The sequence below is a fragment of the Budorcas taxicolor genome, chromosome X (genome assembly GCF_023091745.1).
Source record: "Budorcas taxicolor isolate Tak-1 chromosome X, Takin1.1, whole genome shotgun sequence".
NCBI classification, from domain to species: Eukaryota; Metazoa; Chordata; class Mammalia; order Artiodactyla; family Bovidae; genus Budorcas; species Budorcas taxicolor.
In genome coordinates this window covers 44,594,084-44,609,862 of record NC_068935.1, presented here as the reverse complement: position 1 = coordinate 44,609,862, position 15,779 = coordinate 44,594,084, and the positions used below count along the sequence as shown (strand labels likewise).

Genomic DNA, 15,779 nt, shown 5'->3' with positions numbered 1-15,779 from the left:
CCTGGAGAAGGGAATGGCTACCCACTCCAGTATTCTTGCCTGGAGAATTCCATGGACAGAGGAGCCTGGTGGGCTGTAGTCCATGGGGTCTCAAAGAGTCAGACACGACTGAGTGACTAACACTTATCTTTGGAATGTCTTTCCATAAAATCCATAGTGATGTGTCCACTTAGGAAAGAACGTTTATCTTTAACGAGTCTTTAAAAATGATTTCTAGATTAAATGTGTAGCTCAAAGAAATGAAACCTTCAACTTGGAGTTTTCAACCCCTCTGCTATACAACTTCTGGGTCCTTTATAAAGTTGAATCAGGCATGGAACAAAGGACTCCTGTGATCTCTATCTGCTTACTGTTGGGCCAGATGTGTAACATGGAGATCACTGGAAGAGTCAGGAATTCTGGAATACTCATTTACGGTAGCCTGGGTACAATTCAGGCTGATGCTACAGGTTCTTTTGTCTTAGAAATCAAATAAAGGAACTCCAGTCCCAGGCAACCCTCAGCCCTCAGACAGCTCTGCTGGCTCCGTGGTGGAGAGCTGTGCAGAGTTTTGTTCCACTGACAAGAGCACTTCATGCTCTGGTAAGTTTGCCCTTGGGGAATGGATTTTTAAGTCTGAGAAATCCTCTGTAACTTTTGTCTAGAGATAATTATGGCGGAAGCCCTGGAGACAGTTTCTTCCTCTCTTCAGGAGGAGGTTGATTTCTGAGGACTTACAGAACCACCACTCTAAAACTGTAGAAAGTTGAGAAATAGAATATTTGAGTATAATGTGTTACACACACACACACACACACACACACACACACCTTTAACATGAGTTTAAGGCTGAAGATAGAATAGCTTTTTGTGACCATGATGACGAAAGCCTCTCCGCAAGAATGACGGAACTCAGGCACAGGTGACATTAGGGAGCTCTTGTCACCAGTCCTGCTGGCCACCTTTCAATTTCCTGTCACATGAGAAAAATAAACCCCATTTTGAGGAAAAAATATTTTTTTCAAGGATCTTACTTCTTGAAAAGTACACGTATGAATAACTTAGTCATTATATAAACTACAGAAGCTCTTTTTTCTCCATCAGTTCACTTGACCCAGATACATTATAAATAAGAAGATTAGCCATTTATCCTGTTTTCAGTCTTTTTCTTCAAAATTAGTGGTAACTTGTGAATGACCTTGTTGTTTATACACCAAAATCATGTTTGCCACTACATCACAGTAAGTTATATCTCAGTAACACAGTAGGTTATATCTCCCCTTAAAATTTTTGTCTGTTACCAAGAAAGGGTGAAGGTTTTTTTTTTTTTTTTTTTTAAGGGTGAAGGTTTTATCAGGACTTTGCATTAAAATTTTCCTGGCTATTGAGGCAAATATGACTGGAGCAGATATTTTAAGCAAGTTCTGTTTTCTTCAGCTGATTCAGTTAAAGGGTCAATAAATCCTTCTAAAACTTCTTCTTTGCAGGTAAATATAGATGTCAAATGAGGGGATTAGGTAGATGGCTAATTAAATTGTATTAAGGCAGATTAAGAAATGACTCTTCCTACTTATTCTAATCCAAAAGCATGATGGGGCTTTATATTTACACTTCCTGTTTTAATCCCCAGGGTGTATCACACAGATCCTTCACATCCAGAGAAAACCAGTTATCACTAGATTTCTTTTTGACTTGTCACCACCAACAGGCATAGGAATCTATACCTTAGCAAGGGACAGGAATGAATGGAGAGTTAATGGGAAAAGGATTGTTACATAGGAATAAGGACGATTTCTTTTTTTCCCAGCATTTGTAACTTTTTTTATTGAAATATTTGTTATTGTTGTTTAGTCGCTAAGTCGTGTCCAACCCTTTGCGATTCCATGGACTGTAGCCTGCCAGGCTCCTCTGTCTATGGGATTTCCCAAGCAAGAATACTGGAGTGTGTTGCCATTTCCTTCTCCAGGGGATCTTCCTGACCCAGGGATTGAACCTGGGTCTCCTGCATTGCAGGCAGACTCTACCGACTGAGCTACAAGGGAAGCCCCAGTTGTATAGTATTATAGAAATTATACAATATAGTGATCACAGTATTTAAGGGTTATACTTATAGTTATCATAAAATATTTGCTGTATTCCTCATGTTGTACAGTATATCCTTGTTGCTTATTTTATACCTAATAGTTTGTACCTGTTACTCCCCTATCCCTATATTGCCCCTCCCCCTTCCCTCTCTCCACTGGTCACCAATAGTTTGTTTTCTGTATCAGTGAGTTTGCTTCTTTCTTGTTATAGTCACTAGTTTGTTTTATTTTTTAGATTCCATGTGTACGTCATATTGTACAGTATAGTATTTGTCTTTCTCTGACTTATTTCACTTAGCATAATGCCCTAGGAAGGTTACTTACGTCTATACTTATATGACACTGTTGTTTGAGTTATGCTAAATAACCCATTTGAATTCTTCACTGCATTGATTGATTTCTTTTTTGTTGATTGAATTGAATTGACCAGTTTTTAATGGCCTTAGAAACACCACCTAAAAGGTTTATGTTTTCATATTAGTTCTGGTTAGGTTATATTGGGGAAGAAGTTTTCCTCTACCCTTCTAGGTTCTTTTGAAATTGATGAGACAGATCAACAAGTGAAAATCACAAAAAATTTTTAATAATCTGTCTACATGGGAGAGACCCAGGGGAACTGAGTAAGTTGCCAAAATGGTGGAACGTTCACCTTAAATACCATCTTCAGCTAAAGATAAAAGAGGGTGTTGGGGGTAGTGGTTTGAGACTTCAAAGGGGAGGAAGGCAATTGACATAGAGATGGAAAAGCAAATGTTTGGCAAATAAATGTTTGCTGGGCCTTGCAGAGACCATGGAACGCAGAGTGGACTCTGATCTCCAAGAGTTGTCCCCACCACCCCCAGCCCATGTTCTTTCTTTGCAGATATCTCTGCTGATAGCTCTGTTCTGGGAACAAGCCTTCTACCTAAATTCTCTAGGCATCTAAGGGGGAGGTAAAAACCTGTGGCGGATTCATGTTGATGTATGACAAAACCAATACAATATTGTAAAGTAATTAACCTCCAATTAAAATGAATAAATTTATATTAAAAAAATAAAAAAGAGAAAGACTTTCTGAGTCTTTAGAGCCTTGATTGTTTTCAGCTCAATATAATCCACGTGCCAAAGAGACATTTTGGGGAGGGAAAATTGACCCCCCTTCTGTCACTTGGAACCACCCCCAGGGACTGAACTTGTCTCTTCTGAACCTCCACGTATTCATTCCTTCTCTGCGTGTCTCGCTGAGAGTGGGTCTCAGCTAAGACCGCACGTGGTAAGAGTAGGCAGTGGTGGGCTGGGGGGTAGAGGGCAAAGGAGGAACAAGAGGCAAGAACTGTCACTGAAACCTAGTACTGGTGTTTTTCTCTTTGCATCCACCCCTTGAGTTTTTTCATGGGGCCGGTTGTTTGCAAAGACTACATTTTTAAAGACTTTCCAAGGTTATCCTTCCAAATCTGTTTTCCTTCTTCTCTCGGGATTGATTCCCCATTCTGCACCAAGACTGCAGAGACATCCAGACCTTCCAGCACGACGCTGAGTGAGAGCAGGCATCCTTGCCTTGTTCCTGATCTTGGGGTTCGGAATGCATTCAGCCGTAGGTTTTTCTCCACTAGGTAAGATGCTAGCTGTAAGGTTTTTGTAGATGCTCTTTATTGAGTTGGAGAAGTTCTTTATTCCTATTTCTTTCTGGAAGTTTTTGTTGAGTGGGTATTGAATTTTGTCCTGTGCTTTTTCTGCATCCGTTGATATTATCGTGTGATTTTTCTTTTTAGACTATTACTAACATGGGTTTCATCTATTGATTTTTGAATATTTAACCAACTTGTATCCATGGGATGAATTCCATGGTATAAAGTTCTTATAAAATATTGCTGAATTCTATTTACTGATACTTTGTTAAGGTTTTTTCATTGAAATTCATGAGGGATATGGGTCTGCAGTTTTATTTTTTGTACTGTCTTTGGTTTTGGTGTCAGTGTAATAGTGACTTTATAAAATGAATTCTTTTATTTTCTGGAAGAGATTGAGAAGAATTGCTATGACTTCTTCTTTCAACATTTGGTGGAACTCTGCATTAGAACCATATGGGCCTGGAGATTTCCTTTTTTCCAAAGTTTTAAATTTATAAATTCAGTTTCCATACTTGTTATAAGGTTCTTCAAATGATGTATTTAATATTGGGTGAACTGTGGTAGTTTTGGTTTTCTGAGAAATTGCTCCATTTCACACCTAATTATCAAATTTATGTGTTTTGAGTTGTTCATACTATTTCTTATCTTTTTGGTATCTCTAGAGTCTGTAGTGATATCCCATATTTCACTTCTCATATAGGCAATATGCGTCTTCTCTCTTTTTTCCTCTGTCAGTCTTTCTAGAGTTTGACTATTTTATTAAAATTTTTTTACTATAATTGTTTTTATTGAAGTGTGATTAATTTATAATATTGTGTTAATTTCAGGTGTACAACAAAGGGATTTGGTTATACATATATATATATATCTATATTTTGAAAAATTCTTTTCTGTTATAGATCATTACAATATACCGAATATAGTACCCTGGGCTATTCAGTAAATCCTTGTTAACAATTTTATTGATCTCATCAAAGCACCAGCTCTTTTAGCATTATGTTCAGTCACCCAGCAATCTCCATGGCAGTCACTGTTTTCTTTCATGTTTCCCTGTTCTACTTTACATAGTTACCATTTTTTTTTCAATTGCAGTGACCAATTCCTTTGGGCTTTCCTTTCCTCTTCTGCATCTTTGCAGACTTTCCATTACTCTTTACCCTTCCTTTTGGCCTTGCTTTCGAAAGGCGACCACATCTTGCTGATTTCTCTGGAACGTTCTATTTTTAATCAGACTGGTTTATGTCATAATTACACAAAACAACTGAGTTTTAAGTAACATCAGGGCTATACTGTAGAAAACTTGCTTAATAAAAACTAAAAGAATTTGGTAACTGTTGATTTCAAGTATGCTGAAGAGTCAAAAACCATAGTGTGGTGGTGGGGGGCGAACACCAAGCTTGGCAATATAGTACTTGGGTTCATGTCCTGACTCTGCCACTTATAACCTCAAGTAATAGTCTGGGTGGCTTTGAATTGCTCAGATTTATCCAGTAAAGCCTCGCGAAGCCACCATGTGGATCCAGGCAGATCTTAAACTAGATATGCCCCATTTTTTGTTGCTGAGGAGTGGGAGAATTGGCCCTCATTCCTGCGTTTTTGCTGTATTTCCACTTTATACAGCCTGGTCCAGCTGGACAGTTCACTGTTGCAGGAACAGCCCTGCCTTGAGTGTTGCCATTTCTACAGCTGTGCTCCTGGAATCTTCCCTGCTGGGAAAACGCTCTACTGTCTTCTCAGCCTGTTTGAATTCTAGCCCCCATCCAGGGACAGATCAAATACCCCGCTGCCCAGAAAAGTCTTCTCTGACCATCCCAGATCGAACTGATGGCCCCTCTGAGCTCCGAGGTAGATGGGGAACCACTGCTCCTGCCATCGACCAGGCCTTTCAGTAGCTTCATCTCTGGACGTCCTGCTGCTTGGGAGCACAGGCTCTTGTCAAGACACACCTGGGCTTCAGTCTTGGCTCTGCCATTTCCCAAATTCATGTCCTTAGGCAGCTGACCTCACCTTTCTGTACTTTAGTGACCTCTGCAAAATGAGAAGATCATCTCTGCCTCACAGGGTCATTGTAAAGATCAAATAAAATGTCCTAAAAGCTGTTAATTGTCAAGTAAACATAAGGGATATTTTAAATATAAAAATTATTAGAAATCAAGGTTAAATGGAAAAATGTTCATGAAATAGTGTTGTAATAGGAGAGTTAAGCTGTAGATGAATTAAGAAAGATCACTGTGTGTGTGTGTGTGTTCACAAACACATGATAAAAGGAATAGGAAGACATACTTCAAAACGTTACTGTGGATGATGGTTAGCTCTTGGTGATGGGTTAATTGTTGGTTTTTCTTTTCTGTATATTGCATTTTTTAGGAGTGGAATGTCATAGATATAAAACTAGAAATATTACTTTTAGAAAAGGGAAGATCAAGGCCTGATGATAATACTTGGTTATGTATACTCTACTATACTTCAGAAGGAATTTAAAGCAGCATACAATATAATATAGCAAGGCAAAAATGGAATAGAAAGCAATGATACAAAGGACAAAATGAGAGTAAGGAAGATAGTCTGTAGTGACACTGTTAAACATTTATGATTGCTGTCTTGTACTTTTTATTTTTAAAATTTCTTTTGGCTGCACAAGGTGTCTTGTGAGATCTTAATTCCCTGACCAGGGATTGAATCTGATCCCCTTGCAGTGCAAGTGAGGAGTGTTAGCCACTGGACCACCAAAGAAGTCCCCTGTCTGTATTTTTATTAAGTGGTTTCTTTGTTTTTTAAAAAAAGCATTCTGGGATGTCTCTTAGTCATGAGTTTAATAGATAAGACAAACTTTGTAAAAGAAAAACAATATTTTATAGCACAATATAATGATATTAAAATGATACATAGAAGAATTTTCTGCTAGTTTTCAGTGTATTCAAGATTCTGATTATTTTATTCTGGGCACAATAAACAGCCAGCCCCAGGAAAGAATGGCTGCTATTATCTGTATTATGTTATTCTTGTATGGTTAGTTGCAAGTTACAAACATAACGTATTTGGTTAGCATCCCTTTGCTTATCTGTTTTATAATAAGTCGAATGGAGAGGCAGATGAGTAAAGAAACAGCCCAAACTGGATCTGAAGTTCTTGCCTTGACCCTGTCATTAAGAAGCTGTGACTTGGCCATCTGTAGTTTAGTAAGATTATAGCTTCACTTGTTTAGAAATATACATTTCCTTTGAGCCTTTCACTTGACAATATTTATAATATGTTAGTTGACCTATGTTATGAAATGTTCATCTTAGACTTGTGTGATATTAACATAATTTAAATGTCTTTTTCACAGAGAGACCTCTCTCCCCCAAGGCTGTCAAAGGATTTGAAGCGACTCCACTTACCAAGAATTATTATACTGTGGTGAGTGTTCAGATGATGAACAAAAATTTTCTTGACTCTATATGGAGAACCACTGAAGTGTCGAGGCGACACCAATGGAAGACTGGAGAAAGTTGCATTGCAAGGGTCTAATGTCAGCTTCATTATAATGGAACTCTTCTACTTGTAGGTTTCTTACAGATGTCTAGAAGTTTTACATCCACTGTACTGAGTAATTCAAGGGGATTCAGAGCAAGGCCTTTTAAACTGCAACAAAAGAGAAGTTGGCCGATATGTCAACATTATGGGGAAATTCAGCAGTTAGAGCTTGCCTTACAGATGGGAGGTGAATTCCCAAGTTCCTTTAATGCAGTAAAGTTTACATGATTGCATAGTGTGATTTTATTTTAGAATCAATCAATCTGCTATGATATCCTCGGAAATATTATCAACCTTGTTCTTGAGGAAAGCCCAAAGGGAAGACTGCCCTTTGGCACAGAGGGAGGAATGAAATGGCCCTGGCTTGAACACAGATATGACAAAATATATAAGCTCTAAATAGGGCATGTGCAATACTCAAAATAAGTTCCTGTTGAAAAAGAAATTATATAATTTCCCTTAATCTACTCTGTTTTCCTCCATGTCTTCTTTCCAGACTTGGCCCAGTCACTAATGAAAAGGTCAAGTCCTCATAACCCTGAAGTCTCCCCGTTTGGTAGCCTTGTCATCTTCCTCATTACAGCTGGAATATAGTTTCACTTTTCACCTAATGTACTATGTGTGTTTTTGCTGCTGACTCCTTTCATTGTGTGCATGGGTAAACAGTTTTTATTTTATTTTTTGGCCATACTGTGTGGCTTGTGGGAGCTTAGTTCCCAAACCAGGGATGGAACCCATGCCCTGTGAGGTGGAAGTGCGGAGTCCTAACCACTGGGCTGGCAGAGGAGTCCCTCAAGGGTTTTAAAATCTTTCTATACATTTGGTTTCAAAAAATGAAATGTCATTCTTCAGTGAGTTTGCTTCATAATGATAACATGAACCGTAGTTGGTGTGAAAAATCAGGTAGGAACTTCATACCATGCTTCATTGTAGCATGAACAATAATCATAGGGGATAATTTTGTCACTATTTTCCTTTTACATTTCTGAGGTTAAAATATATCACCCAGCAGAGCTAGGCTCCCTTCTCTCTTCATCCCTGATCACTTGTTTTAAAAAACTGGTAATGTTTTGATGCATTTCCTACACATATATAGCTATATATCATTATGTGGTTGTAATCATGCTATCTATACAATTTGTGTTCTGAGTTGTCATGTAAGGTTATCATATTTTCAATTATTTATTTGCCTTGTATTTTTTCTTCTAGTTTTATTGAGAAAAAATTGACATGCAACACTGTAAATTTAAGGTGTACAGCATAATGATTTGACTTACATACATCATGAAATGATGACCCCAGTAAGTCATTGAATATCCATGATCTCATAGAGTTACAAAATCAAAGAAATAGAAAAAAAATGTGTTTTCCTTGTGATGAGAACTCTTAGGATATACTATCTTAACAACAGTCATAAAGAGGGTACAGCAGTGTCAATTATATTTATCATGTTGTACTTTATATCCCTAGTACTTATAACTGTGAGTTTGTACCTTTTGACCACCTTCACACAATTCCCTCCACCCACCTCTGGTCCTGACCATTTCTTTTAGCTTCCAGGTGAACCCCAGTGATTAAATTTTTAATGGAAGGGTGCAGTCAAATGGTGAATGAAAGTGTTACAATAGCTGCTTCTCCCTGCTGGTCTGGAACATACAATCACTCTGCTTTGACTCTTTCTCTGCCTCTGCTGAGTCTATGGGCATTATACAAATCCTATCTATACTATATACCAACTCAAGATATACTGCAGTTTCTATCACCCACCTCCTGTTGGAGTCCATGTACCTTATTTCCACTTCTCGCTGTTATAAACAATTCTGCAGTGAACATCCTGTGTGTAACTTTGGCAAAGTGTATAAAGATCTGTAAGGTGAAGTCCTAGAAGTTAAATTGTTGAGCCAAAAAAATATATATATTTAAATTTTTTCTCAAACCAAACTTAATTTTTAAAAACCCAAAAGGTCTTGGGGAGCCCAGGATGGCCTGAGAAGGAGCTGTAGAGCTGTAGTATGAATATTGCTAGATTATTGAGGCCAATTGGACTTACCATTGTAATTAGATATGCATGTGAAAGGATTTGGGCTAGTTGTTGGTGTTTTTAAAAAATCTACGTTTTTGAGTATTTAGGCAAATTTTTAGCAGCAACAAATTCAAAATATGTTCCAATTGTTCTGATCACCTTCCCAATCTGTGTTGAATACCTGAGTACTCACCCACAGTATTTGGAGATCTGGAAAATCAAGTTCACCCATATGTAAGGTGTCCCCATCTCATCTCACATTAGCTCTTCTTCCTAAGAGTCATTAGTTGTAGATGTTTTCCGTTGCTAGTTCTATAAGAGCACTCGTGTCTGATTTTTACTTCATTTTTTTAAAAACAGGAAGAATTTTTTATTATATAAATAATGATTAAAAAATCAGTGCAGGAAAAGTATAAAGAAGAAAATAAATATCACCTGCAATTCCACCACTCAGAGATGATCATCATTAACATCTTACTGAATCTGATGCCAAACTTTCTTTGATGTGTGGGTGTGTGTATACATATATACATATACATAGCCTGTTTAAATATAAATGTAGCTATAAATAAAACAGGAACTATGTCTTCTTCATTATTTCTCCTTCATGGAGATTCTTTTTGTTCTCACACCCTAACGATACTGTCTGTGATCAGACATGTTCTGATGCTCTTGCATTCAGCGAGTCCTCGCTAGTCTAAATGCTTTCTTTATTTTGGTCTTGTGTATTAGTCAGGGTTCTACAGAGAGACAGAACCAATAGATATAGAGAGATTTACTGTAAGGAATTGGCTTGTGTGATTATGGAGGCTGAGAAGTCCCATGATCTGCCATGTGTAAGCTGAAAACCCAGGACAGGTGGTGGTGTAGTTCAGTCTGAGCCTAAAGGCCTGAGAACTAGGAGAGCTAAGGGTGTAAATTCCAGTCCTTGGGCAGATGTTCCAGCTCAAGCAGTGAGGTGCAAATAGAGCCAATTCTCCCTTCCTTCACCTTTTTGTTCTCTTCAGGCCAACAGATTGGATGATGCACATTGGGGAGGGCAATCTGCTTTACTCAGGCTACTGGTTCAAAGTTCACCTTACCTGGAAACACTCTCACAGACCTGCCCAGAAATATTATTTAGTCTGGGCATCTCATGACCCAACCAAGTTGACACATAAAATTAACTGTCACATCCTATAAGTTTGGACAGGATAGAGACCTCTTGGAATTTGCAGGTCTGCACACATTCTCTCCCCTTTTTCAAGTTTCTGAGGGATTATCAGCTAATCTCAGACCCATTTAAGCCTCAGTTTGCTTCTGGTGGCACATCAGTTCTGAAATGTTTAGAAGTTCTCCAGTATGATTAAAGTGACGTAGGGAGCCCAACTCAGACCTACATCTGCCATGAGGCATGTTTAATGTATCTAACTGAGGCTTGGCCTCTCCTAGCCGGTTGTTTTGAAGGGGAGTTTAGCATCCTTTAGGGACATGGCAGCCTAGAGGAGGCTTTTGCTGCTCCTGACTTTGGTTCCTTCATTGTCCTAAAAATTCACTGTCATTTGTTAAACGTCTCTCACCATTGAACAAAAGCATATCGTTTTCTATGAGTTATTTTTCTAATAATCTTCTGCTCAGTGGCTCTCTTTGCCTATTGTAAGTTGATGTTATGTGCCAGGAGGGATTAAAAATAAAGAAGAATAGCAACAAAAGAAAATGGTGACTATGTGAGGTGATGGATGTGTTAATTAGCTTGATCGTGGTGATCATTTCACAATGTGTGCATACATCAAAATGTCAAGTAAGATATCTTGAATATATATAATTTTTATTTGTCAATTAGATCGCAATAAAACTGAAAAAAAAGAAAAGAGGAAATTATGTAGCTTAGTTATCAGGCTTCCTTTGCATGCAGCGTTTAGGTCTTGGCATCCATGGTCTCACTGGGAAGACACGACCGATGTGGTGTAAGCCACATGGCAGGCAATGATGTCAAGTGACAAAGTGTCCTAAGATGAGTTGCTCCAGATGTGGTTGGGAAATCTTTTGCATTTGAAAGCCCCCAGGGAGACCATTAAAACTGTAGATATCTGGGATCCACATCTGGCTTGTTACATCAGAGTCTTTGGCCACAGGTCCTAGTAAACAGCATTTTTAAACAGTTCCCTCAGCTGCCTTCTCTCCATTCCTCACAGGCGATTCTGATACTCACTAAACTAAAATTCAAAAATCAATAAAGGAAAGTATTGGATTTCCTAGGTGTATCAGTGGTAAAGAATCTGCCTGCCAATGCAGGAGATACAGGAGACACGAGTTCGATCTGTGGGTCGGGAAGATCCCCTGGAGAAGGGAATGACAACCCACTCCCATATTCTTGCTTGGACAATTCCATGGACAGAGAAGCCTGGCAAGTTATAGTCCATGGGGTCACAGAGAGTCAGACATGAATTAGCAACTAAACAACAACAGCAACAGGAAAAAGTTGAATGGCAGAGAGGATTGAGGGCATGTTAGGGCTTAGATAAGCAGAGAAGAGCTGGAAGGGGAGTCAGGCAGGGAAAACCATGTGAGCATATTCATCCCGGCAAGAATGTGTGTGCCTACAACCTGTCCCTGCAGAAGGGACTGCATTCTCTTCCATTCCCATTAAAATGCCTCTCAGAAGGTGAAATTCCTTATTTATTGCAACAAGTGCAGCCCACTGTAAGAATGTGGTCCTTTGTGCTGCCACAAATAGGCCAGGCTCACAGTAATTCTGATACAAGTACCCCTCAAAGATATTGCAGGTTTGATTCCATGAGTGCTCAGTTGCTCAGTCATGTCTGACTCTTTGTGACCCCATGGACTATAGCCCGCCAGGCTCCTCTGTCCATAGGATTTCCCAGGCAAGAATACTGGAGTGGGTTGCCATTCCAGTTGCCATTACTGGAGTGGGTTCCATTCTCCAGGGGATCTGCCCGACCCAGGGATCGAACTCATGTCTCTTCAGTCTCTTGCTTTGGCAGGCAGATTCTTTACCACTAGAGCCACCTGGGAAGGCCCATTTGATTCCAGAGCATTGCAAGAAACTGAGTTACATGAGTTGTTTGGTTTCCCAGTGCATATGAGAGTTATGTTTCCACTTTATTTTTCTTTGAAGTCCTATCCAATTTTTAAATTTTAATTAAAAAATTTTTGACCATGCTACACAACATGTAGGATGTTAGTTCCTCAACCAGGGATCAAACCCATGCCTCCTGCAGTGGATGCGTGAAGTCTTAACCACTGGACCTCCAGGGAAGTCCCTGTTTATGCTTTACTGTCATCTATTAAGTGTGCAATGGCATTATGTCTTAAAAAACAATGTACACACCTTAATTAACGAATACTTTATTGTTAAAAATGCTATGATCTAAGCCTTCAGCGAGTTGTTATCTTTCTGCAGTAGTCATATCAAAGATCACTGATCACACGATGAATATAATAATAACGATAAAGTGTAGACTCTTGGGAGAATTACCAAAAGTGACACAGAGACCTGAAGTGTGCAAATGCTGTTGGAAAAATGGCACCAGTAGACTTGCTTGATTCAGGACTGCCGTACACCTTCCGTTTGTGAAAAAACACGATGTTCGCAAAGTGAAATGAAGCAAAGTGCGATAACACGAGGTTTGCCTGTACTAAACTCTGGAAGTTGCCTCTGTCTGCAACTGTATATCTGTAGAGATATTTCCCTACAGCCAAATAGGCAAATATAATAAGTAAGGCCCAGTATTGTTTATTTTTTCTAACTTTCTTCTACTTTATTGTAATGTATAGCAGATGCCTAACCAGTCTGTCTTCAGTGCCTCCATTTGGTACGAAAGGTGGGAAGATTTTTTTCTCTACCTTTCTAGTGCTTATCTGCCCTTCTTAAAAAAAAAAAAAACACCTTTATATTTTAGAGTAGTTTTAGCTTCATGGTGAAATTGATCAAAAGGGAGAGATGTCTTGTATACCCCTGCCCCCACACATGCATAGCCTCCCCCACTATCAGCATGTCCCATCGGAGTGGTATGTTTGTGACAATTGATGAACCTACATTGACACATCATTAGCACCAAAGTCCAGAGTTGACATTGCCATTACTCCTGATGTTGGACATTCTAGGGGTTTGGACAAATGTGTAATGACATCTATCTACCTTTAGAGTGTTGTTCAGGGTAATTTCACTGCCCTAAAATACTTCTGTGCATTCTCTCTTTTTTAAACCACTAATCTAAACTACCTTACCCATCTATCCATTTATTCCTTCTCCATATGCCCTATTCTTTTTTGCCTTCTTACTTCCTGTTTGACTCATCCATCTATGTTTTCCACCTGAAGCTGGGGAGATGATGAGAGTTTTCAGAGTCCAATTCTGTTTTGCTGAGTCTGTCAATTACAGGGCATGGTGCTGCTTGTTGTGTGAAAACCAAGGACCTGGAGAAGTGAAATTGACCACTGCACTTGAATGTAAGCAGGTGGCTCATCTGTAATATAAGCCAAATATGGTATAAATACGAAATGTATTGCCCTTTCCTGTTTCATAGTAGTTTACCAACACAAACTCATTTTTTGTAGGCATTATGATTATCTCAGAATTCCTATAACACAGTGGTTTGGCTTAGATTTAAGTTTTCCTAAGGCCGTTATAGTTTTCCTTTATCTGGGACTTATCTCTATATTCAGCCTTTGTTTCTGCATTTTAGCCCCATAAAATAATTTCCTCAGACCTATATGATTTGTTCCCTTTGGAAAACAGAGTTATCAAAATGAATTCACTCTAAAGCCTTTCCAGGAAATGGAGGAAATATATTTTACTGGAAAATCAATCGCCTAGGATGAGGTTCAAAAGGCCTCTACCTCTTTTTCTATGGCTTCTAACCATCTGTTTTATTCTGAATTTAGTCAAAGTTAATTGAGCGAAAGGACACTCTGTTGTCCTTGTGAAGAAGGAGTCAGGGAAGCAAAGGCAATGTCTGGACAGTCTATTTTAGTATTTGAGTGGATTTCATCTCAATCAGATTGTACTGCTCTGAAGTTGGTTGGCCTGCCAAACTCCCTGCCTTCTGACTCACCACTGAGGCCTTCTGTTTGGGAACACATAGCCTTCTCTGTCTGCTTCCATTTTTAATCCTTTTACAGTAGATGCCCTGTGGCCTGAAAAATAAAGAACCAGTCTCCAAAGTTCATCAGTTAGTCTATTGAGATTGAGGAAAGCAATAAAAGTCCAAGTGAATTTGGGAAAGAATTTTAGGCATCCACCGTGATGAGCATTTCTACTAATCACACCACAGCAAGGGCAATACTGTTTAGTACATCATCATTCAAACACATTTTGCATTATTTAACGAAGGACTCATTAATCCCCTTTGTCAATCTAGCTTGTAAAATCAGCATTTAGTTCAGTTCAGTTCAGTCACTCAGTCGTGTCCGACTCGTTGCCACCCCATGAATTGCAGCACGCCAGGCCTCCCTGTCCATCACCAACTCCCAGAGTTCACCCAAACTCATGTCCATTGAGTCGGTGATGCCATCCAGCCATCTCATCCTCTGTCGTCCCCTTCTCCCCCTGCCCCCAATCCCTCCCAGCATCAGAGTCTTTTCCAGTGAGTCAACTCTTCGCATGAGGTGGCCAAAGTACTGGAGTTTCAGCTTTAGCATCATTCCTTCCAAAGAACACCGAGGACTGATCTCCTTTAGGATGGACTGGTTGGATCTCCTTGCAGTCCAAGGGACTCTCAAGAGTCTTCTCCCACACCACAGCATGGTTTTGATGCTTCTTCCACATCAAAAGCATCAATTCTTCGGCACTCAGCTTTCTTCACAGTCCAACTCTCACATCCATACATGACCACTGGAAAAACCATAGCCTTGACTAGACGGACCTCTGTTGGCAAAGTAATGTCTCTGCTTTTGAATATGCTGTCTAGGTTGGTCATAACTTTCCTTCCAAGGAGTAAGCGTCTTTTAATTTCATGGAGGCAATCACCATCTGCAGTGATTTTGGGCTGGAAAAGGTCAGTTTTCATTCCAATTCCAAAGAAAGGCAATGCCAAAGAATGCTCAAACTACCACACAATTCCACTCATCTCACACACTAGTAAAGTAATGCTCAAAATTCTCCAAGCCAGGGTTCAGCAATATGTGAACTGTGAACTTTCAGATGTTCAAGCTGGTTTTAGAAAAGGCAGAGGAACCAGAGATCAAATTGCCAACATCTGCTGGATCATGGAAAAAGCAAGAGAGTTCCAGAAAAACATCTATTTCTGGTTTATGGACTATGCCAAAGCCTTTGACTGTGTGGATCACAATAAACTGTGGAAAATTCTGAAAGAGATGAGAATACCAGACCACCTGACCTGCCTCTTGAGAAACCTATATGCAGGTCAGGAAGCAACAGTTAGAACTGGACATGGAACAACAGACTGGTTCCAAATAGGAAAAGGAGTACATCAAGGCTGTATATTGTCGCCCTGCTTATTTAACTTATATGCAGAGTACATCATGAGAAACGCTGGACTGGAAGAAGCACAAGCTGGAATCAAGATTGCCGGGAGAAATATCAATAACCTCAGATATGCAGAT

At 39.3% G+C, this 15,779-nt stretch overlaps 1 protein-coding gene across 1 annotated transcript in view; it reads left to right on the top strand.

Annotated features, from left to right (window-relative positions):
• The window catches only part of ARHGEF6 (Rac/Cdc42 guanine nucleotide exchange factor 6), a 116,743-nt gene that overhangs the window by 41,022 nt on the left and 59,942 nt on the right, over nucleotides 1–15,779 (top strand). The window contains exon 6 of the mRNA XM_052663743.1: nucleotides 7,002–7,072. Within this exon, the coding sequence (XP_052519703.1) occupies nucleotides 7,002–7,072 (71 nt within the window). The remainder of the gene's footprint in view (nucleotides 1–7,001; nucleotides 7,073–15,779) is intronic.